This window comes from Gopherus evgoodei, chromosome 8, assembly GCF_007399415.2.
Source record: "Gopherus evgoodei ecotype Sinaloan lineage chromosome 8, rGopEvg1_v1.p, whole genome shotgun sequence".
NCBI classification, from domain to species: Eukaryota; Metazoa; Chordata; order Testudines; family Testudinidae; genus Gopherus; species Gopherus evgoodei.
In genome coordinates this window covers 83097810-83125028 of record NC_044329.1, presented here as the reverse complement: position 1 = coordinate 83125028, position 27219 = coordinate 83097810, and the positions used below count along the sequence as shown (strand labels likewise).

Below are 27219 nucleotides of genomic sequence, written 5' to 3'. Positions count from 1 at the left end.
TAAGCCACCACCTCCATCCCACAGACCAACATCTACTGTAATTTTACAGAGGCACCATTGATTAGTGGTTAATGTAGGGGAACAGTAATATAACCTAAAACTTCTGATTCCTAACTCTGCCACTAACTCTTTGTGACTTTGGCAAGTCACGTAATGTCACTCAGTCTCCCTTATTCCATCTACGGCTAATACTACTTACCGACCTTTAAAAGTGCTTTGGGATCTTATGCTTAAATAGGCACAAAGTATTATTATTGTTGTTATAAAATTGATGAGATTTGACGTTAGCAAAATCTTCCGTATGACTACTTTGGGTCAGATTCTCAGCTGGTGTAAATCAAGTGAGTTCAACAATGCTATGCCAGTTTATGCCAGCTGAAAATTTTGCATTTAATTAACCAGATCAGTAGCAGGTTTGTCGTCAATCTGTTTCAAGGATCCTTCAAACCAATGGGTGTATATTACTGTATTCTTTGATCATGCTCAACAAAGTGCATCAGATATCCATATTGGTAGAAAAAGAAAGGGAAAGGGTGAAAGGAAACTAAAAGAATAATTTCCACAAAGTAAGGAGATACTTATGTATTTTGGTTCAGGACTGGGTTACACAATGGCCAAGTTACAGCAAGATGTGAAGGCTTCAATGATCTATACTGCCCCTATGTAAACACTTATTTCTAGTGAATAGATGTCTTTGTTCTGTGTACAGTGATTCAAAACTTTCATTGGATTTCTCATAATAGCTGAAGGATTCTATATTTTTGGTATATGCGCCACAACTGTATGTCTGTGGAACTATTTTAAGACACTTGAGATTTATAGAGAGGGATTTTATTGATAGTTGTATCGTTCTGATGAATTTAAACTTTCTATAAAGAAGTGATGTGACTTAATCTGCCTTGATCCACTATTTCCTTGCTAATCAAATCCCATATGAAAAGGTAAATTGGCAGCCAACTGCTACCTGGGGCAACCCCCCTTGGGCATATTACATTTCTTAAATGCTTTAAAACTTCAAGGACCTACATCAATTACTTTTACAAGCCTTTTAAACATAACAAAATTGCAAACAGTATGTTGGAAATTCTGTAGAAACATTATAAATGCTCCTTTCTGCCACAGAGCTGCAGTAGAAGGTTAAATTGTACATTTTATAGATTAAGTTAATTGCAGAATATTCCCCTGGAATGTTCAGGATTAGCTTTATGAATCTACTTAAATGCTAATGTGATCAAAGGATAAGTAAAGGAGTGAGAAAAGTACAATTCCAGTTCCTTAATACCAAAAACAAAGAATAAAATGAATTATTTTTAGTGTATCCTTTAATCCTTTCAAGCCCTCAATTTGACTGCTAGCACAAAAGGTCAAAGGCCTGAACTCCATCCTTTTCTTTTTGATACCTAAAAATTCTGATCCTACAAACATTTATGCATGTGCTTAATTTTAAACATGAGCAATCAGTGACAATAGCACTACCTACATGCTTACAGTTAAGCATGTACAGAAGTGTTTGCAGGATCAGGACCGTAAACACAGTTGGCCTGATTTTAGAGGTGCTGAGCACTCATAACTCCTATTTGACCTAAAGAGAGTTGTGAGTGCTCAGCCTCTATGAAAATCAGGACATATAGTTTTGATCATCATCTCACTTCCACCACCTTTATGCCAGTGTAACAATGCTGACTGAAATGGAATTCTTCCTGGGTTACACTGGTGTAAGTGAGAAGAATCACCCTTTACGGGTTTTTATGTCCCATTTTACTGAAGACAATATAGAATCAGAGAATACCAGGGTTGGAAGGGACCTCAAGAGGTCATCTAGTCCAACCCCCTGCTCAAAGCAGGACAGATCCACAGACAGATTTTTGCCCCAGGAAGGGCTAATAATGTGATCCTTGGATGCACAAATGGGAATCTCGAGTAGAAGTAGAGAGATTGTATATGTCCTCTGTGTTTGGCCTGATGAGACTGCTGCTGTGTCTGGTTCTACTGTGTCCGGTTCTGGTGCCAACAATTCAGGAAAGATGTTCATGCCTTATAGTGATAGACTCAAGGAGTTTAATGTATTTAGCTTAACAAAGAGACGGTCACAGGGTGACTTGATTACAGTCTATTAGTACTTACATGGAGAAAAATATTTACTAATGGGCTCTTCAGTTTAGCAGACGAAGGTATATATAACAAGATCCAATGGCTGGTAGTTGAAGCTAGACAAATTCAGACTGGAAATAAATTGTAAATTTTTAAGTAAATTAAGAAAGTAAATAAGGAAGTATTATTTACTCCTTCCCATAACAGAAGAACTAGGAGTCACCAAATGAAATAGGCAGCAGGTTTAAAACAAACAAAGTGAAGTATTTCTTCACACAATGTACAGTCAGCCTGTGGAACTCTTTGCCAGAGGATGTTGTCAAGGCCAAGACTATAACACGGTTCAAAAAAGAATTAGATACATTCATGGAGGATAGGTCCATCAATGGCTATCAGCCAGGATGGGCACAGATGGTGTCCCTAGCCTCTGTTTGCTAGAAGCTGGGAATGGGTGACAAGGGATGGATCACTTGATGATTACCTGTTCTGTTCATTCCCTCTGGGGCACCTGGCATTGCCCACTGTCGGAAGACAGGATATTGAGTTAGATGGACCTTTGGTCTGACCCAGTATGGCCGTTCTTATGTTCTTATGTTAATTAACCATTGGAACAATTTACCAAGGGTTGTGATGGATTCTCCATCACTGACAATTTTAAAATCAAGATTGAATGTTTTTTAAAAAGACAAGTTCTAGTTCCAAAGGAATTATTTTGGGAAAGTTCTATGGTCTGTGTTATCCAGGAGTCACACTAGATGATCACAACAGTCCCTTTTCTAGCCTCAGAATCTATGACTCTATGACAGGCATAAATCATCAGGTGAAGAAAATAATGCAGAATATTTGCTATCTTCTCATTCAGCACAGGCAGTGCTGCTGACTGAAATTATGAATATTCTGAGGGGTGTTTTTGACCTTTAAGCAAATGTTTGGTGGGAAAATGAAACTCAGTTGTGAATATTTGCAAGTGGTAAGAATCTCTTCATTTGAAAAGAAAATGTTTGCTGCAAATACAAGAGTAGGGTTCAGTCCAACAAAGTGTATCTGCAACTTCAAGCCAGGCTCCCTATTTAGATACAAAGATGGACTGCTGTTGAAGGCTAAAAAGCAAAAAATTATGAGCCAAATCCTCAGCTGCTGTAGATGGATATAGTTCTATTGAAGTCAATGGAGCTTCACTGGCTTACATTAGCTGAAGACCTGGCCCAGCATATGAAACCAGTTTCTGAGTTAGCTGGGCTAAGGACAGAAGAGTTAGGGCAGGTCTACACTTAAAACACTGCAGCTGTGCCGCTCCAGTGCTTCAGCGAAGACGCTGCAGACATGGACAGGAGGACTCCCTAAGAGGCAGTAGCTGTGTTGATGGGAGAAGATCTCCCGTGGACAAAGCACTGTCTACACCAGGAGTAGGAGAAAATCCCTGAGTGAAGTAGTTATACTGACATAAATGTCTAGTGTAGACCAAACCTGAAGCTTTGTTGCTTTATCTTCAATATTCTCTTTGGTAGATCTGTTTTCCTGACACTCTCTTCTCACCCCCATTAACCATGGTCAAATCTCATGAATAAAACCTTCAGGATGAAATTCACTCAGTGCAGAGGATTCAGAAGCTCCTTAATGTGGGGCTTCAAATGCATGGGAACCCTTGTGGAGGCCTCTGCCCTGGAGTGAACTTCATCCTCTAAGGACAACGCTATTTATATTAGATCATGAACAATCTGTCTGCAACCCTAAAAGCAATTTTGGTTGGCATTTTATAGATGTATAGGTAATTCAGAGGCATAAATTAGAGAAAATATTATACTGTAAAAAATACCATGCTGAGTTGTACAAGGATGGTAATAACTTCAGTGACCTATGCTTAGACCAGGGTTGGGCAAACTATGACCCAGGGGCCACATCTGGCTCTCCAGACATTTTAATCCAGCCCTCGAGCTCCAGCCAGGAAGCATGTGGCATCTGGAAGCTGTGGCATATCACCCTCCAGCTGCTACGCGTAGGGGCAGCCAGGGGGCTCCGCACACTGCCCCAGCCCAAAGTGCTGCCCCCACAGCTACCATTGGCCAGGAACAGCATGCAGAGCCGCCTGGCCATGTCTCTGCGTAGGAGCCAGAGCGGGGACATGGTGCTGCTTTTTGGATCTGCTTGCGGTAAGCGCTCCCGAAGCCTGCACCCCTGATCTCCTTCTGCACCCCAATCCCCTGCCCCAGCCCTGATCCCCCTCCCGCCCTCCAAACCCCTCAGTCCCAGTCCAGAGCACCCTCTTGCACCCCCCAACCCTTCATCCCCAGCTCCACCCCAGAAACCGCACCACCAGCCAGAGCCCTCACTCCCCCTGCCCCAGTCCAGAGCCCCCTCCCACACCCTGAGCTTCTAATTTCTGGCCCCATCCCAGAACCCGCACCCCCAGCCAGAGCCCTCACCCCTCCTGCACACAACCTCCCAATTTTGTGAGCATTCATGGTCCGCCATACAATTTCCATACCCCGATATGGCCCTCCGGCCAAAAAGTTTGCCCACTCCTTGCTTAGACTATAGACTGGCTGCACAAAGTAGAATACATGGTTATATTAATTGGAAGGAACCACTGATATAACTCAATGACTTATGACTGTTGAAAAATGTGTCTGCTTCTTACTTTTAGGCTGGGATTTTCAAGAGTTCTTAGCACTGGCTTAGCTTCAGTAGCAGCGGAATTAGGCCAACACTGAGCACTTCGGAAAATCCCACCCTAAAGAAATATGGGCCCAGATCCAGACTGCACTGCTGTGTAACAGGGAGCGGGTGGAGGAAAATTATCATACTTGGGAATAGGGGATGTGACTTGAAGGAAGCAGTCATGGCCAGGATTCCACTGTGTTTTTGCAATTTCCAGTTAGTACATTGGGCTCTTAGAGGCCACAGTGAGAGAGTATAGTTTAGAACAGTGGTTCTCAAACTTGGGCAGCCGCTTGCTCAGGGAAAGCCCCTGACGGGCCTGGATGGTTTGTTTACCTACTGCATCTGCAGGTTTGGCCAATCGTGGCTGCCACTGGCCACAGTTCACTGCTCCAGGCCAATGGGGGCTGCGGGAAGTGGCAGACAGCACATACCTCGGCCTGCGCCGCTTCCTGCCGCCCCCATCGACCTGGAGTGGTGTACTGAGGCCAGTGGGATCGGCTGAACCTGCGGAAATGGCAGGTAAACAAACTGGCCTGGCCTGCCAGGGGCTTTCCCTGAACAAGCGGCGGCCCAAGTTTGAGAACCACTGGTTTAGAGCAGCCTCAAGCTGCTCTGACATATGTTAGCAAGAAGACCATGTAGATAGAACTGGCTCCAGCTTTGGGAAGGTGCAAATGTCTCCTTTTCAGGTGAACTCTACCCCAGTTGTGCTCATTGCTTAGTAGGTGTGGCTGATGATTATGCTCACAAAGTTGAAGAAGGTATTAGCTCCAGTAGTGAATATTAGAGAGCAATTCCATAAAAGTTGGTATTATCTGCTAATTTATGGTTACGGTGAATAACTAACAATACCAAAGAGGTGAGACATCTTTGTTCATACTGTCTCTTACACATGAAAACCCTTCCTCATGTCTGCCACTATTCTCTCCTCATTTAAATCCCTACTGAAAATTCAATTCTTCTGCAATGCCAACAGCAAGGGAGCCATTAACACCACCTGAAATAATTTTTTATAAAAGGAAAACAAAACAAAATTTATAGAACCACCAAGAACTGCATATATACAGACTGAAGATCCAAGTGACCGTAATGCTATAGCCTTCACCCTCCATCTCCCCATTCCCTTCCTGCTGTTTCTTACCATCACTCATTATATCACATCTAACATTTACACTGGCAGCTCCTTGAAGTGCAGACTTCTTTTATTAAGAGCTATACTTTTGGGGTGCTAAAAAATATTGAGAGCCATCCATTTTATAGTTCAAACTAGGAAAAACACAGGATGCTACTGTGAGTTTGTAATGCTTTGCATTTATTTAAACCAGGGGTAGGCAACCTATGGCATGTGAGCCAAAGGTGGCACGCAAGTTGATTTTCAGTGGCACTCACACTGCCCCAGTCCTGGCCACCAGCCCGGGGGGCTCTGCATTTTCTTTAATTTTAAATGAAGCTTCTTAAACATTTTAAAAACTTTATTTACTTTACACACAACACTAGTTTAGTTATATATTATAGACTTATAGAAAGAGACCTTCTAAAAAAGTTAAAATGTATTACTCGCATGTGAAACCTTAAATCAGAGTAAATAAATGAAGACTCAGCACATCACTTCTGAAAGGTTGCCAACCCGATTTAAACCTTGGAGAACTTGAAAAAAAAAATCCACTGTCAACCACATAAGGTATGAGGGAGGGCAGGGGTGAAATTATATGAATGTTCCACAGAGATTACTTCTGTCAAAAAAATAATGGGCCTGATTCTCCTTTGCTTTTCATCTTGTGGAGCCATTTTTATCTGTGCAAAGTGAATGCACAGTAGGTGTAGAAACACTTCCATCAGCATGAGTGAAAAATTCAGATTTGGTAGCATTTTACATCAGTGAGCCATTAGAAAATCAGGCCCGTTTATTGTCCTCAAAGAATCTCTCTGTGAGTCCCAGTCAATGTGGGGTCAAGAGGAATAGAAATTACTTCTGTCATTATTTTGGAATTCCAAGTATCTACTGAGAGGTATCTAGATCTCAGAGAAATCAAACTCACAACTTCTGGAATTAATGACCACTTGTTCATGTCCCTCAGGTTAAACTCACAATGGCCTTTAAACTAATATCACTGCACATGCTTTAGAATTATACCTCCCTCTTCTGGAAAGAGAGTCTCATGAGATGAGTACATTAAAAAGGAATTGAGTGTTAAATGCCAGTACAGATAATAGAAACCAGTGTTTCTAGATGAATAAGCATTGGCATTGGTTCCAAAATGCAAGGGCACTTTTAGCTCCACACTGCCCAGACAGAGGGCATCGGGGGTGAGGGGGGGCAGATCCTAAACCAGAGGAATGGAAATGAGAGTTAAATATCTAGCGAATAGTCTTACATGAGCACTGTGATATTTGTTCTGTCCCTCAGATAGGAATTGCCTCAAGAACATTAAAATAAAAAAAACCCATGTCAGAAAATGAACAGCAACACATTCTGAGCTAGCTAAGCACAAAGCCCACATTCCTTCAGCAATGTTCCAAATTGCTTTAAAATATCTATTTCTGTAGTATTTAGGTCAGAATTGGGGTCCCACTGTGCTAGGTCTCTGCAAACACACAAGTAGACACCAAAAGAACTTATTATCTAATTTAAGACAAGACACAACAAGCAAGTATGACAAACAATAGGAGGAAAGAGGAGAGGGAAGATGAGAGTAAAAGGGATAAGATTACATAGGTTAGTTATTGGAAAACATTGGCATTCCAAATCATTATAGCAATTTATATATATTATACCACACACACAGAGATATCTGTTACAGCAATGGACAACGGCCCTCTGCTTGGTCATTATTAGTAGGTAATTTTTTGTATGTTCAATGCAATGCAGTGCATCTTAGTTAGATATTTTGGACGTTTATAACATTAAAGCAGCTAAAATAAAATAATAATAAGATGATGATGAAGAAAAAGGAGAAGAATAAGAGGAAAGTGACTTAATCATGTATATATCACTTCAGTAGTGCCTGCTGCTACTATAGCAGCCCATATATGTTCAGTTGCTGGCCTGCATGCTCTCAGTCTTTGCTTTTGCATATACTCACACAGCCTGTGAATTCCTGTATCTCTATGTAAGATTACATAGAGGGATATGATTCACAATAGTGCTGTGGTACAGGGATTAGAGAGAGTATCAGCTACTAGAGAAAGGGGTGGGCAAACTTTTTGGCCTGAGGGCCACATCTGGGAATGGAAATTGTATGGCAGGCCATGAATGTTCATAAAATTGGGGGTTGGGGTGAGGGCTGTGGCTGGGGAAGCGGCCAGAAATGAGGAGTTCAGGTGCTGGACAGGCTCCGGTTGGAGATGCGGAGTCTGCAGGGGGGGGAAGAAGTGAGGGGTTTGGGATGCAGGAGGGGGCTGCACATGGAGCAGAGGGGTTCACTGTATGGGAGGGGGCTCTGGGCTTAGGCAGAGAGTTGAGGTGTGGCAGTAGGCATGGAATCTGACCTGGAGGTGCGGGTTCCAGGGTGGGGCCAGAAATGAGGGGTTCAGGATGGGTGCAGGGGAGGGGGATCCAGGCTGGGGCTGAGGGGTTCTGAGTGCAGGAGGGGGCTCCGGGTAGGGGGTTGGGTGGTGGGGGGTAAGGGTTTGGCTAGGGATGTGGGCTCTGGGCTGGGGATGAGGGGTTTGGGGTGCAGGAGGGTGGTCCGGACTGGGACTGAGAGGTTCGGAGGGCAGCAAGGAGAGCAGGGCTTGGGAAGGGGGTTTGGGTGTAGGACGAGGTCAGAGTTTCAGGCTCCGGGTGGCGCTTACCTCAAGCAGCTCCCAGAAGCAGCAGCATATCCCCCCATCCAGCTCCTACATGGAGGTGTGGCCAGGTGGCTCTGCACGCTGCTCCGTCCACACACCTGGCCCCTGCAGTTCACAATGGCCACGGTTCCTGGCCAATGGGAGCTGCAGAGCTGGCAGTTGGGGCAGGGGCAGCATGCGGAGCCCCCTGACTGCTCCAATGCATAAGAGCCAGAGGGGGCACATGCTGGTGACTTCCTGGGAGCTGCGCGGAGCCATAGCACGCGTGGAGTGGGGCAGGCTCCTGACCCCGCTCCCTAGCTGAGTGCAGGAGCAGGGCAAGCCCCCAACTCTGCTCCCCAGTGTGATCTTGAGGGTTGGACGAGGCCCACGGGCTGTAGTTTGCCCACCGCTGCAACAGAATGACAAGAAGTCTTGGAGGTTCAATTCCTAACTGGGATACATTTTAAATATACAATTATTTTATGACCAGAGTCAACAAGGTCTGTGTCTATGGGCAGTATACTTATGCAAGTGGGAGGGGAGTACATGAATCAGCTGTTACACTAATGGAAAGGCATCGCAGCCAACCACTTGGGAGTAGAGCTGGTCACAAATTTTCTGATAAAACATTTTTCCATCAAAAAATGCAGATTCATTGAAACTGAAACTTTTTTGGGGGAAAGTGTCAGTGAATTTTCCATTTCAAACCATTGACAAAATGGTTTGAAATCATCAGAACATCCTGTTTCAACATTTTTGAAATGAATAGTTCAGATTTTTTGTTTTGAATTTTAAGTTAATTTATAATAAGAAAAATGCTTTGAAAGGTAAAAATCAGAACAAAGTGTTTCAAAATTATTGAAATGGAACATTTCAATTGGCCTGAGCCAAATGCAGTTTTGGATTGCTGGTTCAGAAATTTTTTTTAGAGATTTTGACGTTTCATCCCAATTCAGGATGTGAAAATGTTTTAAAATCTCAATTTTTCCCAGGACGGGAATACGTACTCTAGTTGGGAGAACTGTGGGAACACAAGGGAGTGCTGCTGTCACAGCACTCTCATGGCAAGACACAGCCAAAAAATAAATATACAAACAATGTTTAGACTTACAATTTCACCCCTGGAGCCTTTTTCACCCCTGGATCCCTGAAAGAAAGAGAGACTGTTAATCCAATGCACTTTGTAATATTTTAGGACCTCAACCTGCAAAAACATATACACGTGAGTTACTTACATCAGCAGTCTTTTAATATTAATTGCCTCATGTGTAAAAATGTTGCAGGACAGGGGCCTCAGTTTGTACTATAGATATACAGATTATAGACTAGACAAGGAGTTCCATGAACATGACCTGCAATTTCTATATTTTGTTTTTTATCTTTTCAGTCGTAATTCCATTTTTTGCTCTTTCTGAAAATGGTTAATATTATTTTTCTTTTAGTCAGTTTTGCCCTGTTTAGCTGTTTGTTTAGCTGACTCTTGTAGCCTGCCTAAACCATCTTCATGGGGCTTCCATGCTTAAATCATCATAATGCTGTGAATTAAACTATATAATATCTGCAAGTAAGAAAATCCATTTCATTCCATGCCACATTCTATGGGTATTTCCACATCTGCTTTTACTGCTGTCATCAAAGATATACATGATCATTATTAATTCCCAACTACAGGCAGATTAGCCATCTCTTCTTTGCCTATATTATGTTCTTGGCCAGTTTTGCATTGTTGATCTAAAATGTTAATCTAGCAATTAATCTGATGTGCATAGAATTTTGGATCTTGATGTTTGAAAATGAGTCAGAGCTAAACCTTTGTATTTATTACAATGACAGGTTGTCTGACTTTGTATGAAGCACATTAACAATCTTCATACAAGTACACAATTGTGGAGAAAAATTTTAGAGTAAGAGTTGTCACCTTTCCTTTTGTTAGGGAAAAAAAGGAAAACAAATATTGTACTTTGCTGGTGTGGCCTTTTTCCCAGCAAGGGGCAAGAATGCTCTAATCCTACTTCCCTTCTCTTTCTTCACTCCAGTTATGTACATGTTACAAATACTAAATATTAACTACTGTATATTAATATTATTTTGCTGCTCTGTATTCCAACTTCATAGAGATATCAGGTGAGATCCTCACTCCTGCTCCTGCCCCTTTGTGCCAGGAGACGGTGTAAAGGGGCCCTAAAAACTTTCTATCTGGCCAGGAGAGGATTCTCCAGCACAGAAACTGCAGAGAGCCATAAGACTGCCTCCCAAGGACCCCTGTGCGAGCCCTGGCATAGTGCGTGTGCTGGAGATGGTGCTAAGGGCAGGAAGAATTGGATGAGGGTAGGGCCACAGCAGCGCAGAGATTCTAAGCAGCGCTATGGGCCAGAGGATGACCAAAGCAGGCTGCCTTAATTTACACAGGCCCCCAGGCTGCCTGTATTATGATAGGTCCTCTCCAAGATTCGGAGAATACAAAGATGGATTGAAGCCACTATGGCACCTACTCTCTGTGGTTTACAGAATCTGTGCTGAGCCAATTAGAGGAGCCACATGGACTCTCACCGTATGCGTACTGCATTGTCAAGAAGAGAACTGGTTCACTGCAGTGGCACTTGCCATCTTTTAGTTTGCTCTATTTATATTAGAGTCACATACAGTAGCTTGTGGTGTAATATGAAAACAGTCTTGCAAGCTACTATTTAAGTTGTAAAATCTTCTATTAAGACATAATTAAACACATGGATGAAAGAACATCCTAACAAATCATGTGAAATGTAAAGGGAAACCTAAGGACTTGAACTTACAGGTTTGCCTGTTGGGCCTATTATGCCTTCTTGACCAACGGGGCCAGTGTATCCCTGTAAACAAACAAAGGAATTTACTAGCTAATCATGATTTCAACATGAAGAAAATCCCAGGAAAAACACATACTCTGTTTTTAAGATTGCTCAGTCTTCAAATAACTGTATTCATATTTAATAACACTATACTATGCCTCCAAGCATAATTATAGGCCTAAAACTTTCAACAGCATCGGGGTGGCTCCAGGCGCCAGCACGCCAAGCGCGTGCTTGGGGCAGCAAGCCACTGGAGGCGCTCTGCTGGTTGCCGCGACGGCGGCAGGCAGGCTGCCTTCAGCGGCTTGCTTGTGGAGGGTCCGCTGGTCCCACGGCTTCGGTGGACTGAAGCCACGGGACCAGCAGACCCTCCGCAGGCAAGCTGCTGAAGGCTGCCTGCCTGCCGCACTTGGGGCGGCAGAATGCCTAGAGTCACCCCTGAACAGCATAGTAATGAAGCAACACAGGATGTCATATATATTAAAAGTGCCATGTCAATCCTGGCTTTCTGAAGACTATCAACAGGCAATGAACCAGATAATTATTTTAATAATCAGAGCCTTTATATGGCTATGAAAGTCAAAGCACTAAAAGCAATGGTAAATAAAGTCTTTTGTTTACCCAAAAGCCAAATATTCCTTGTTTTGAGCTACCATCAGCCAAATCCTGAGGTATATTGCTACCCACAAGTAATCATATAAAACAACTAATAAACACTGCTAACAGAGGTATTTTCCTGTTTCATTCTGGTAAATGATAAAGCTCCTTTTGGGCAAATAGCTCAGAACCATTGTCTTTCCTGTACACCAATGATCAGGAAGAGAAAACAGCTATAAAAATAAGTCTCTCAAGCTGGTTATCTCAGACGCCAGCTAATCAAACTCTCTCAGAAGTGATGTCAGGGCACATATCACAAGAGCTAAGACCCCATCATTGGCAGTGAAGAATAGAGCATTTTACAATGTGATCTGCAGAGCTGCAAGCTGGCTATCACCCCAGAATGTGCGACGGAAGAATATTCTCTCCCTCAAATACCACTATCGATAAATTCCAGCAGTGCCTCCAGATCTCTGGATGAGTAACAGGAGAGAAAATTACAATGTGAAAAGCTGTCACAGGTCGGACACAATCAGCTAATTCAGTTTAGTTACTCTTCATTTAAAAGGAATAATTCCTAAATGTGACATTTGAATTAACTATTCCCAGGGGCCAAATTTGCCCTTCAGAGGTAGAGTTTGGCCCTTTTTAGCTGCTCAGAGGCGGGAATTTGACTAAATGTTTTGGTTTGCTATGAAAAAAAGGGAGTTATTTGGCTCATTCAATCTGATTACAGAGCTCTATTGAAAAGGCTATAGAAAATGAAAGTGCACCAAGTAAATAGTATTGTGAGAATTATTTTATAGAATTACATATAATACTTACAATTTGGCCTGTAGGTCCTTTAGGACCCAGAATTCCAACTAAACCAATGTCCCCATCAGGACCCTAAAAATAAAAATAAAAAGCTTAAATCACCTGACCATCTGACAGATTTAAATCTAGCCACTATCTCAGCCAAAACTACTGTACGTAAGCAATTATTTTTCTGAGAAAGAACAGTATGGAAAGTGGAAGCATGATACTTGCCAAGAGCAATCAAAGTGAAAACATGAAACAAACTGACTCCGGGCTTATCTACACTCACAGTGTTGCAGTGGTCGCAGCAGCATGGTTGAGGCACTTAGTGAAGATGCTACCTATGCCGATGGGAGAGCTTCTCCCGTTGGCATAAGTACTCCACCTCCCTGAGAGGTGGTAGCTATGGCAATGGGAGAAGTCCGCCTGCCGACATAGCGCTGGGGGTTAGGTTGGTCTAACTACGCCACTCGGGTGTGGATTTTCTGTAGTTATAATGCAGTTATATTCACAGAAGGTGGTAGTGTAGACCAGGGCTCAGAATATTACTGTTCTGGGTTAGGCTAAAACTCATGGAAGCTGGGGGATGTAACTGGTGCCTTTTATTTAAGATAGCTGTAAGAAACAGTTACGTTCCTTTTTGAAATAGTAGAGGCCTCCACCCCAAACACAGGTATCTGACAACATTCAAAACAAGTTCAAAGAAATTTGACATTATGTAGGAGAGGGGCTTGGGTGGGTATTGTAACAGAGGTGTGTGCATGATAGAAAGAGAAGCAGGAGAAACACCACCGAAATAGACACAGAGGGTATTTAAAAGTGCAATTAAAAGCCTCCAGCTGGCCTGTGCCAGCTAAATCAGGCTCGTGGGGCTCAGGTTAAGGGGATGTTTAATTGTGGTGTAGATGTGAGGCTCAGTCTGCAGCCTGGGCTCCAGAGTGCCAGAGCTTATTCTGTAGCCTGAACATCTATACCGGAATTAAACAGCCTCTTAGCCTGAGCCTCTTAGGCTGATTCAGCTGGCACAGGCCAGTCAAGAGTGTCTAACTGCAGTGTAGACATACCAAGAGAAAGTGGAAAAAGCCAGCCACAGACTGGACAAGCACCAAGAATGTAGCCCCGAGAAAAGCCCAGAGAGAGTGAGAGCTTTTGGGCTGAGTGCTGGCTGAAAGGGGCTTGGAGCTGTGAGCAAAGAAACTCTCCCCCATAGTTTGATTCCACCTGTATTCAGGGAATGAGGACTTTGTACAGTCTTTGTAAATAAACAGTATTTCCTCACAGATACCTGACTCTATCATCAGTTTCTCCTCCTAACAGAAACAACTTACAGCGTCCTAAACTTTGGCTAACTATTCAGGTCAAAAAGGGGTAATCCTCCTTTTTGATCTCTGTTTTAGATCTGTGATACATAGCTCGATGTCTGCAACAGTCCAATAGTTCAGGACACAATAAAAACCAATTATTGCTAAAACCAATTAAAAATTGCCCCATCTTTCTTTGGAAATGGCTTAAACTCTAATTAAAAAGAAAAAAAAAGATGCACACATACTTTTGGACCTGGGAATCCTTGAAATCCCATCAAACCTTGATCTCCAAGTTCTCCCTGTAATATTAACAGGCATGTTGGTTATTATTCCATGTTGCTGACTGAATTGTTAGAATATTGTTTTGTGTCATCCGTGGTAGATACGTACAGTTTTCCCTTTCAATCCAGGATCTCCTGGTGGGCCTTGATCACCTTGTACCCCAGGAAGGCCTCTTTTACCTTGTTTTCCTGGATGACCCTGAAGCCCTCGCTCACCCTGTGGAGAGACCGATAATGTATCTTTCTTTATCATTGCAACAGAACAGCTATAAGATTAACTCCTCAATGAAAGTGTGTCAGAAAAGTATTATGTAGCTAAACAGCTTACAGCAACAAACTTTTTCACTATCTATTTCGAACAGTTGTACAGTACTTCACTACTTTTCCTTCAGGAATATTTTCCAGTAATTATTCCTTTCACTAAAATACAAACATTGCTTTATTGTTGTTTGAGTTGGGGACACAAAACATCACCCTGACAACTTTGCCGGTGAGTTGTATCTCTCTCCTCTCCCATTGTCGGTTCCTTGAATGTCAGCTCTTCAGAGCAGGAACAGGCTATGTCTAGACTACGCATGGTTTAGTGACACAGGGGTGCCACTACAGCTGTGCCGCTAAAAGGGGTGCAGCGTAGCATCTGTTTATTGGCAGGAGCAGGGCTGGCTCCAGCTTTTTTGCCGCCCCAAGCGGTGAAGAAAAAAACCAAAACCCGATTGAGCTGCCGTTGAAGTGCCGCCGAAGAGGAAGAGAGGGAGTGAAGGACCCGCCACTGAATTGCTGCCGAAGACCGGGACATGCTGCCCCAAGAACAGACAGAGTGCCGCCCCTTTCTATTGCCCGCGCCAGGCATCTGCTTCCTTCGCTGGTGTCTGAACCCAGCCCTGGGCAGGAGAGAGTTCTCCCATCAACAAAAAACTTCCACTCCCAACGAGTGGCGATAGCTTTGTCGGCAAAAGAACTCTCCTGCCGACAAAGCACTAGTCACACCGGCACTTTTTGTCAGCAAAGCTTTTGTCATTTGGGGAAGGGGTGTTTTTTCACATCTGTGAATGACTTTCAGATTCCAGTGTAGACAAAGCCACAGTCTGATACTGACCTAGGACAAAAGAGACCCAATTCCGATTGAGGCCTTTGAGCACTGTCATAATACACATAATTAGTAGTGACTAGAATAGTTAGTTCCAAAGTACAGTCATGGAAAGATAACAGAGAAATCAGAAAATTTCTTCATACTTTCTAAATAAAACCTTTTTGTTTTTAAAAACAGTTTACCAGTGAAATCATGTGGAGAAAAATGGACTTTCTGGAAATCATCAGTTTAAATCAAGCATTCCACTCCAAATCCTGAAAATGACTTCTGTTTCCACTCTCTGCTTCCTACGGTACTGGCTTCAGTTTACTTTTAGTCAGTTTCACATTAGCAGATGGATCAAAACCTGCTATTATGGTATCTGGAATTGCCTGGAAAATGGAGCTATCTCAAATTGTTCTCTCCTTTTGGGATATTGGGGTCAAGAAGAAAGAATCTGGTCATGTGAGATACTGAGCACCCTGGATTTCCATTGAAGCTCAGAGATGCCTACCACTTTCCCAGATTGGACCCTACACTTGAAAGTATTGCAATCAAATGTTAATGGATTTCTTCACAGGACAAATCATGCAGGATGTACTCCAGCAAAACTCCCATGTCAGTCAGGGGAAGTTTGCCTCAGTAAGACTAAAGGATTTGGCTCTAAAATTTGTATTAGCATGGGGCCAGATAGATGAATTTTGATTGGTTCTTGGTGCTGGAAGTCAAATGCTGATGGATGGGAACTGATGCTCCAAAACCAGATTAATTTGCTCTGTTTTTATAAAATGTGAGAAACAAGAAAAATTATGCAGTCTGCAGTCTTACATTTCAAATGTGCATTTAATATTAACATTAGTGTTATTAAAAGGCGTTTTGTTGTCCCATGATCTGTCACAGCTAGGAGATTAAGTTGAAGATTAAGGAATGTCAACAATACTGGATCTGACAAGCACAACAAAATATCATTCACAGTACCTTTAGTCCTGGTTCTCCACTGATACCTGGCATGCCTCGCAATCCCTTTGCTCCCTGAGTTCCAGGATACCCCGCCAGCCCTGCTATTCCTGGGCTTCCTTTATTGCCCTTAACAAGACAAGAACAACTGATTACAATCCAGAACAGCCATTGGCAGCATTTCCGTTGCACACTAAAACAGGCACACACTTTAATGTTCAGCCAATGCTTTTTATATATTTGTGTATATATTTATACCACATCTCTGTATATGCGTGCACACAGCTAGACAATAGTATACAGCTGTAAAACATATTGTGATTATTCTATAAATAAACTTGTTCTTAGTAATTAAAACAACATTTTGTGCTGGGGTGCCACTTCAGACTTGGAGGAGGGGCAACTTCAACTGTGATTCCAGGGGCTACTTAGACACCTTAAAACTTTTTTTTTGGCAGATAATTCAGAAATTTGCTGACAGGAGCACTGTACCTAATTCCTATATAAAGAACAAAAATTAAATAATTATTAGACCCACTTAGCTCGAATACTAAGATGTAGACATGTTATTCCTGGACTTTAGTAAAGCTTTTGATACGGTCTCCCACAGTATTCTTGTCAGCAAATTAAAGAAGTATGGACTGGATGAAAAGACTATAAGGTGGATAGAAAGCTGGCTAGATCATCGGGCTCAACGGGTAGTGATCAACAGCTCGATGCCTAGTTTGGCAGCCAGTATCAAGTGGAGTGCCCCAAGGGTTGGTCCTGGGGCCAGTTTTGTTCAATATCTTCATTCATGATCTGGAGGATGGTGTGGATTGCACCCTCAGCAAGTTTGCAGATGACAGTAAAACTGGGAGGAGTGGTAGATATGCTGGAGGGTAGGGATAGGATACAGAGGGACCTAGACAACTTAGAGGATTGGGCCAAAAGAAATCTGAAGAGGTTCAACAAAGACAAGTGCAGAGTCCTGCACTTAGGACGGAAGAATCCCATGCATGGCTACAGACTAGGGACTGAGTGGCTAGGCAGCAGTTCTGCAGAAAAGGACTTAGGGGTTACAGTGGACAAGAAGTTGGATATGAGTCAGCAGTGTGCCCTTATTCCCAAGAAGGCTAATGGCATTTTGGGCTGCATAAGTAGGAGCACTGCCAGCAGATTGAGAGACATGATCATTTCCTTCTATTCGGCATTGGTGAGGCCTCATCTGGAGTACTGTGTCCAGTTTTGGGCCCCACACTACAAGAAGGATGTGGAAAAACTGGAAAGAGTCCAGTGGAGGGCAACAAAAAGGATTAGGGGTCTGAGCACATGATTTATGAGGAGAGGCTGAGGAAACTGGTATTATTTAGCCTGCAGAAGAGAAGAATGAGGGTGATTTGGTAGCTGCTTTCAACTACCTGAAGGGGGGTTCCAAAGAGGATGGAGCTAGACTGTTCTCAGTGGTACCTGATGACAGAACAAGGAGTAATGGTCTCAAGTTGCAGTGGGGGAGGTTTAGGTTGGATATTAGGAAAAACTTTTTTCACTGGGAGGATGGTGAAGCACTGGAATGGGTTACCTAGGGAGGTAGGTAATCTCCTTCCTTAGATGTTTTTAAGGTCAGGCTTGACAAAGCTCTGGCTGGAATGATTTAGTTGGGAATACGCCCTGCTTTGAGCAGGGGCTTGGACTAGATGACCTCCTGAGGTCCCTTCCAACCCTGAGATTCTATGATTCTATGTTCTGACATCTTGTATCAAGTCACTTAAGGGACATTGGTTAGGTTTAAAATTTTAATATATATTCTAACTCTTGAACAGAACAATTGAAACAATTGTAGAAAAATCTAATTACTTTCTATCACTTTTTTTGCAGTTCATCACACTTGAAATAGATCATTTAACTTTTGGAAACACCCTACTAGGGCAGGGCCCCATGAGTTCATACTGCACCTGCCTGGAGCTCGAGGGGTGTTAACCCACTACAAATAGATTAAAAACAGACTTTAAATAGGAGTGAATCTGACACTTTCAAGTCACTTTCACAGTATTGCCAACACTGGGGGTATGGCTACACTTACAGTTGTACAGCGCTGGGAGTTACAGCTGTCTTCATACAGCTGTGTAGGGAAAGCGCTGCAGTGTGGCCACACTGACAGCTACCAGCGCTGCAATGTGGCCACATTTGCAGCATTTGCAGCGCTGTTGGGAGTGGTGTATTGTGGGCAGCTATCCCAGCGTTCAAGTGGCTGCAACATGCTTTTCAGAAGAGGGGGGTGGGGTGGAGTGTGACAGGGAGCATGGGGGAGACAGAAAGAGTGGATTTTTGGAGCTGACACTGTTCTCAGCTCCCTGCCTTGCAAGTTCTGAGGACTGGAAGACACACAGCACCTACCTTGAATCATTTTAAAAGTTTTGACCTCTTCCCCCATCCCTCTCTTATTCACTAAATGCAAATTATGCACTCCTAAATAGCCTTCAGACCACATAAGCAGCTTCAACACGGACTTCCCCCTTCCCCTCTGCCATGTGAGCATGCCATTTCTCTCTTCAAGCAAAGAGCTGTGAACATTCCAAAGGAATCCCCCTGCCTGCCTCCGCTCGCTCAGCAAACAGGAGCTGTGTTTGTTTTTTAAATAAGCAGTTCGGGGGAGCTCGGAGTTCAGCCATTCTTCTGGTTTGTTGTGACCAGGCATTCTGGGATACCTCCTAATACCCTGGAGGCCAATAACAGCGCTTTTGGTGGCCACACTTGATGAGCAGCGCTGCATCACCAGCGCTGCAATCGTTACACCCCAAGCAGACCAGGTGTACAGCCAGCGCTGCAGCCACGGAGTTGCAGTGCTGGATGTGCCTTGCAAGTGTGGACAGTTACTAAGTTGCAGTGCTGTAAACCCATCATCAGCGCTGCAACTCTCCAGTGTAGCCAAGCCCCAAGTGTTCAAAAATCATGGATCAGTCTCACCAAAAATCATGTGATTGGCTTTAAAATAATGAGATTATCTAAAAATAATAGATTTGGTGTTCTTTTTATTTGTCTTCTGCTTTTTGAGCCTTTAGGGTGCACTGGGGTCATGCTTTAAAGCTTTCTCCACAGCCACGAGGGCTAGAAACTTCATTTTTCTTTAAGAATGAAGGCTGAAATAATTACATATCCACTTGACTCCAGGAGCTGGGGCTTTAAGGAAAACAATAATTATCATGAGACTCATGACAAAATCATGAGAGTTGGTAATACTGCAAAGGCTAGTTACTTTCCAGAAAGCTCTTAAACACAACATTACAGTGACCGAGTTGCAATTTTCACAGGAGAGTATTTAAAACCAAACGCCAAGAAAATTCCACATTTTAAAGATGAGAAAAGAAATGAGACTTCCGAGGTATATCAGGGCCACTGCAGACAGGAAAGGAAAATAAACAGGCACAGGACCTCTGGGCAGCTCTTCCTCTTGAAAGACAGTTAGAGGGTCAAATCTTCTAATCCTTAATCAAGTCAAATTTTTATTGCCTTATATAAGTGCCTCCACTCACAGATATTAACATGTGCTCAATAACTATACACTTCATACTTAAATATCTGAGCCAGCTTATCCAGGGCTACACATCTTATACACATTGGCTCAGGGACTACATTTTCTGGCACATTTTGAACAATGTTGAGCACGCAGACAGTGCCAAGTGAATAATACAAATCATGACAATAATCGTTGACTTCATGGACTCTGTGGATGCAATTTCTATTCTTTCTTCTAGAATTGGCCTGGATACAGGTCAATGCATCTGACTAAGAATTTGAGGTGTAAACACATTTGATAGTCAAAAGACACTTTCTCATTCTTTCCTTTTCTCGAACTCAGAACAAAAAATGACAAAACAAAATGGTTTTAGTTAGAATCTAAAATTGCACAGCAGCCATTGCTATACAGCCCAGCCTGGCGCAGAACCTGCCACCTATTGTGGATTAAGTGATCTCCTCTCATTCTCTCTTCATCCTTCCTGACCACTGTGCTGCTTTACATGTTGTGAACCATGCTTCCCAATCGCTTGGGACTGTTTGCTGGAGTCTTAGAGAACTGGCTTTCTTGGTTTTGCTCCCATCTATCAGAGTCTTTCCCCGCTCCCCCCCGCACAAGCATGCTGCAGAGAGATAGGCTGGTCCAGGGGATAAGGAGCTAGCTCTAAGTAGAGCGACCATATTTTCCCAAAGAGAAAATGGGACACCTCCTGGGGCCGGCTGAAGACCTCCCACCTCCAGACTGGGCCGGCCCAAGCTCTCCCTGGGCCAGGCCAAGGTACTTTTCCCTCCCTCACACGTGGGCCCAGCCCAAACCCCCACTGCTGCCTGCCCGGGGCCAGCCTAGCCCAAGCCGCTGTCCTGAGCTCTCCCTCCCACAGAGGGCTGGCATTGCCATTTGCCCCCTGCATATTCCTCTGTGCCCTGCTAAGAATTGCACCCCACTTTTGTTTCAAAATTGTGCATTTGTCCAGTTTACTCTTGCCAACTGGTGATCAGTTGGCAAGAGCAAATGGGACAAATTCCCAGCTGGGACAGGGCTTAAAAAAGGGACTGTCCTTGCCAAAATGGGACAAATGGTCACCCTAGTCCTGAGAGACCTGGATTCTACTTCCTGAATGACCTCAGACCACTCTCAGTGCCTTAGGTACAGAGTTTCAAAGGTTTTTAGGCTCCCAAAGATGCAGCTGGGCATCTAGTGGGGTTTACAAAGCACCTAGCCTTCTAGGCGTTTTTGAAAATCCCACTAGGTCCCTAAATACTTTTGAAAATCTGGCCTTTATTCTCTCTGTGCCTCAGTGCCCCATCTGTACAATATGGATACCAGCACTGCTCTACCTTACAGAGGGGCTGTGAGGAGAAATAGGTTAGACATTGTGAGGCACTCAGATACTGTGGTGATGGGGCCACATAAGTACCACAGGTAGAGTGGGAACTTCTCTATACCACTTCTAGCCCTTCCCTGGGTATTGGCCCCTTCTTTTGATCCATGCCCCTCAAATCTCCCTTCTTTTCAGAATGTAAACTTGGCTCAGAGGGCTTGGTTGTATTTCTTCTGAGTCTCCTGTGTTCTCTCTTTAACACTCCTTCCCCTCACCAGGGATTCCTGTTTTAAAGGTTCATCTAACCACTTCCAGATCCTTAATTTAATTACCAGCTCTTTCTTATCTTAATCATGCTGCCTCTGTCTGTAAACAAAATACTGACTCCCTGCCACAGGGACACAAGCTGGGAGCAGCACATCTCCTCTGCAGAACTCACATTCCACACTAATGCTGTGCTGTAGTTAAGAGCTCTGGCTGGGAGCACAACACCTGTACAAAACTTGGGATAGGGTGCAGGACTCTCCTCCTCCCCCCACAAATGACATCCCTGATTTTGTGATTTGACCTCCTCTCTCAATGTTTACTCTGAGAATCATCTCCATAGGCCTGGATAAAGGCACTGAGAACTGTGAAGTGAATCAACATGAAATCAGTGGGGCTCCCTGCTGGCACTGATGTCCCCATGTGTGTGGTCAGTTGCAGGACTGCAGATTGAGTCTGGACATTGATGACCAGCACAATGATCTTCCACATAACTGTATATTTCAAAACTGCTTTGCTGACATCCCAGTGGCTTCTTTCACTTCTCCTATTCAAGGGTAGTGTGGATCATACAAAGCTGTTTTTATTAGTGATGGAACCATCTATCTGAAACTAACCCCACACTTCAAGTTTTGAGGACACCAATAAAATGGGATCTGGATCCGATCCATAGCTGGTTTTGCTTGATTACAGTTTAAAATGTGTAGGGTCAGGGCCCTAATCAGTGTTAGTAATAGAAAATGACTGCTTGGGCTCATCCTTGGATGACATATGTATGATCTTTCCATAGATATGTTGTTTTCTTTTTAATTAGGTCTGAGAATTCAAGAGATCACAAGCTTATAATAAGGAGCTCCTCTTGATGAAAACAAGATGTCAGACTCATTGATTGCAGATGTACTGAAATGACTGTTCAGCCTTGAACCACTTATTCGTGTAGGAGGCTCTCCACATAATAAAAAGACAGTGCTTTTTCTCATAGCGTCTTTTAGAGACATTCAAATTCAACATGCTTTTTTATAAATGCCAAACATACTAATAATATTAGCATTATTGTGTACAAAAAGCATTAATATAAAAATAAATTTACCACATCAAGAAACATCAGAACATTTGCTACTAAAATATATTGGTACCCCAGACTGTACAGAAGAGCAACAATTTTTAATGAAAAAAACATGCTGTTGAGTGTATGGAGTTAAACCAAAAGAACATGCCTATGCCATGTTTTAAAAAATGAATGGAAAGATACCCTCCTCATCCTTAATTAGTGTTTATTATGATGTCACTTAGAAGGAAACACAGAGTATCTTTTTAATATGTAGTTCCATTCATCATTTCTATTAATAGAGCAGGTTTCCTAATGTGGCTCCCACAGCCTTTCAATATGTTACTCTGGTTCCCAGTCTGATGAACTGCTGTGCTTTCATAACAAATGTTCTGCTCTCTCTATTTTATGTGGCTAACTCGTGTTTAAAATATCTCTGAAGCAGATACACATCAATGTTATTGTTAACATTCAGTATTCAGTAGTACTGGAAGAATGTTGAAATATTACTGAACAGGCTAAAAAGAATAAGAAAAAGCTATCCATTATGGTGTTCCCTCTTAATTCAACTGTAAAGAACTACAGTCACTTGAAATAAACCCTGTAACTCCACAGTTAGTATGAGATGAAGCCTTTAACTGCTAGAGTAATATGCATCTTCTGCCCCGTTATGAACAAGTTATTTCATTTGTTTTTTGTTTTTTCCCACAAAAATGCAAATACACCAGTATTTATAGCTTTTCTTCATCAACTATTAACTTGACTAAATAGTTACATCAAATTTAATCTAATTTATCTTCATAACAAATTATGGGTCAATCCAGCCAATACTTACTACCAGGTACAGTGTTTACTACTGTAAGTAGCCTCATTGATTTCAATGGGCCCTAATTTTCCATGGGTGAGAATTAGCAACAGGGTTTCCATCCTTCCTTTTGGTGAAATGGTGACATATAAAAGATGTTCAGCGGGGCGGAAGGCTGCCTGCCGTCTTTCTATAGGAAAGTAGGATTGGCATTGCCAGTACTGCACACGCACGCGCACACATATGTATGTACGCACGCACACACACACATGCACACACACACACACACTCTCTCTCTCTCTCCTTTCAGACTTCCCCAGCTACTTTGGGCTACCTGGGATGCCTCAATCTCTAGTAGTTACTAAGGAATTCCCAATACTTTTCTAGCTGCTGTGGGAAAGAATATGAGATGACTATGCCATAACAACAGTGCTGTAAACAATGCTGTAAAAAGAACTTTTCCTTAACCCTGCAGCCTCCCTTTGTTTATATGCACAGCATGTAGGACAGAGGTAGGTATATGTTACTCACAGGAAAGCCAGCATTCCCAGGTAACCCAGGCTTTCCAGGACTCCCAGGAATGCCCTCGGGTCCAGGATATCCAGAAGCACCTTTCTGCCCTTGTGGGCCTGGTTTTCCCTTGAAACAAATTCAAATAGAATATGAATCTACTCAAACCATTCATATTCATGAGCAGTGTCTAAAGTCATAGAAAAAAGATTTAAAAAAGATATTTCCGGGGCCCTACTATAATAATAGTCTCAGTAACTTAGATCAACATTTTCAAAAGTGGCCTCTGAGTTTGGATGGCCAACCTGAGATTCCTTGGGTCTGATTTTCAGAGGCGCTGAGGACCTGCAGATCCCAGTGACTTCAGCTGGAGTTGTGACTGTTTGCACATCAGGTCCAAGGTATCTCAGGTGAGACATCCAACAATCAAGGCTTCAGAAGTCAGAGGTCATTTCTGAAAGTATTTGGAGCTAGTATATAACTGAGAAATTACATAATTCAAACAAGTCTGTATCAAAAACACGTGCACCTCTCATTAAACAGCACTCACCTTGCTAGCCCTTGGTTAAGCTTTCACTGAATGCTATCATGCTATCTTCATCAAAGCTTCAGTGAATTTCTTTCAACAAGATGATTTACCTTTAAACTGCGATATACTAGTGGAAGAGGCTTAGAACTCATGTAACTATCTCCAAGTGAATGCTAGCACCAGAAATACAAAATATCCTCTCCAACTTGATCACTATGCCTCATCCAAAATGTGTTTTAAACAGTGATATAAATATGTAAAATGTTTGTCATGTAAATCTTGGCTTCAATTTTCAGTGGTACAAGAAACTTGCACCTTGTAATGAGCCTGAGATAAGCTTTGAAATTCCCCAGAAGCCTCCTCTCATCGCTCCTCTCTTCCCTGCTTCTCCTTCCTTTCCCCTGCCTTTTCCCATGTTCTCTTTGTTCTGCACTACTGATACTATATATGTATCTGTTGAGTACTTCAGAGGGCATAACTAAACTTCTAGGACTGCTACATAACTTAATTTATCCAATAAAATGCTGTCCATCCACTCTGTACAGGATGTGCAGTTTGTTGTCAGGCTTCTATTAGGCAGCTGTACTTCTCATTTACCAGAAATGATAGTATGTGAAGCTAGTAAAAGTTATTTACAGCATGTGCTGGTGTGTGTTATTTATTAGTGGACCCAGAAGTAGCTTTCTTGTAATGTATACTAGGTAATGTTTATGGATCATCCACTGGTTCTCTCTTCTACTCACCCCTCGTGGAGAGGGGGAAGGATTAGTTCCTTTAAAAAGGAGTAACTGCTTTTTAATGAAAGTGTATTTTACATCTGGAGTCTGATGGAGTGACAAAGGTGGGGAAAGGTCAGACGCTCAGGCGGCCATATTTGTCATGGGCACACGGATGGAGAGTTCTGAAGGCAGTGCACATTCGAAGGAGAATTTATGGGAGTCAGTGAGTGAGAGTGTGTGTGGGGGGAACAAATGCAGCTAACTTCAGGGTGGTCCCTGTTAATGTGACAAGAACTGTATGGTCTGTGTAAACTCTACAGACAAAGAATGTAGTTATAACTTTGCAAATGGGAAGCAGCCTCAGGATATAATTCACTAATTGTACCTCATTCCAAAGTGCTGATTAACTGAGAGAGTTTGTTTTCAGTATCATTTAATATCATTTTGTGTTTTATCAAAGATTATTAGCCTGACTCTCATTTACCTTAAGGACAATTACATTTAGAACCACTTTGAGTCCCATTTAGATTGGCAAGGCAGTATAAAGTGGTCTTATGGTAAATGAGAATCAGGCCTTATACTACCACAAGCAATGAATAATTTTGATTTTTATATGCATCACCATTTGCATTTTTATCTGTTTTATAAACAGAACATAGACGGTAGAACCTTGTTACTTACAGGAATTCCAGGTTTTCCAGCTTGACCAGTCTTTCCTTTTTTTCCAGTGGGACCCTAGATAATTCAAACATTTGTGAACTGGTCAAACCAAAGACATAAAAGAAGATTCTAATGAGAATCTTTTCATCACCTGGCTTTGGATCAGGCCCTAAAAGCATGCCATTTTCAACAATCAAAACAAAGATTTCATAGTGTGGTTGCAACCAGTTTTCCCCCCTCTTCTTTAATATACTGTACAATTTCAGGTAATTTCAACAGTACCAGAGCTAATCAGGATATTCCAGATATTTAGGTAACTTTGCACCATCAGACAATATCACTGTAACAAAGTACATTTTCTATAGCACTGTCATCTCTTTTTGAAAAGCAAAGCATATAAAAGCACACTGATGCCCGTACTGGAAAACAGGACTTTTGCCATAGTGAATATTCCCTTTTATTTGGACTCTAAACACAACACAAATGATGAAATAAACAGTTAAAAAAGCTACTTTTTGGATTGCACAACCAATGTGGAGATATCTGCGGATTTAGCTAACTTACTGATATGGAGAAGGTAACATTTTCAAAAACATCTAAGTCCCATTGACTTTCAGTGGGTCTGAAGCACTTTTGAGAAGATCCCAAAGCACATAGAAAACTTTAAAAAGCAATTATAAATCACAGTGTATAGAGGGATCATTCATCCACTTCAGAAATACAGTCACCTCCAACAAGACGGCAGTAGCACACAACAACACTACAGTATCGGGTGAGTAGAAAAGACCTTTTAAAATTTTTTGGTCTAAATTATTTTTAACACGATTTCTAGAAATAAAGGCTAGTGAATAACTATATTCAACCTAATAAAGTTTAAACAAACAAAAATAAAGGTAAATACAAAACCCACCACCCAACTAATGTAAATACCAGAAAGTTAACAAAATACTGTTCCATTGTTTACTTTAATAACTTTTCTGAATAAAACTATGGCACAAAAACTCCACCAATTAAAACTGCAATCTATAAATTTAAAGCACTTTGTTTCGCTTTCATTAACATTTCAGAGTTCATATAAAATAAAAATAGTTAATTTAGTGTGTGACTAGCCTTGTAAGACTTATTTATACCAGCACTATTCACACCACAGGAGCTAAGGTTGTGGCAATGTTTCTATTATTAACCTGCCTTTTTATAAGATTTTAGGTTGTAAAGTTTTGTTGCAGGCTGAATATTGGCTCCAAATTGGCATATGGAGATTTCTTGCTGGGGAGTATTTTCTGACTAATATAATGGAAGAGGGTTGAGGGATGACTGTTTTTGTCCTACAGTGTGCATATGTTCTCAAAGTCTATATCAGAAAGCATAGGAGAGTTTCATGTTGGTACTGGTATATGAGGACTTCATGTGTTCATTGTGCACTACTGCCCATTTCCAATGTGTCTCAGATTATCATTTATATACAGAAAATGGTTTATTTGCAGCAGGATTGTGGGGTGAGAGTGGGAGT

At 42.3% G+C, this 27219-nt stretch overlaps 1 protein-coding gene across 1 annotated transcript in view; it reads right to left on the bottom strand.

Annotated features, from left to right (window-relative positions):
• COL24A1 (collagen type XXIV alpha 1 chain) overlaps nt 1–27219 on the bottom strand; it is a 253533-nt gene that overhangs the window by 15460 nt on the left and 210854 nt on the right. The window contains exons 46-53 of the mRNA XM_030572150.1: nt 25731–25784; nt 23823–23930; nt 16379–16486; nt 14441–14548; nt 14296–14349; nt 12774–12836; nt 11319–11372; nt 9638–9673 (exon numbers count right to left, since the gene is read on the bottom strand). Coding sequence (XP_030428010.1) covers nt 9638–9673; nt 11319–11372; nt 12774–12836; nt 14296–14349; nt 14441–14548; nt 16379–16486; nt 23823–23930; nt 25731–25784 — 585 coding nt within the window. The remainder of the gene's footprint in view (nt 1–9637; nt 9674–11318; nt 11373–12773; nt 12837–14295; nt 14350–14440; nt 14549–16378; nt 16487–23822; nt 23931–25730; nt 25785–27219) is intronic.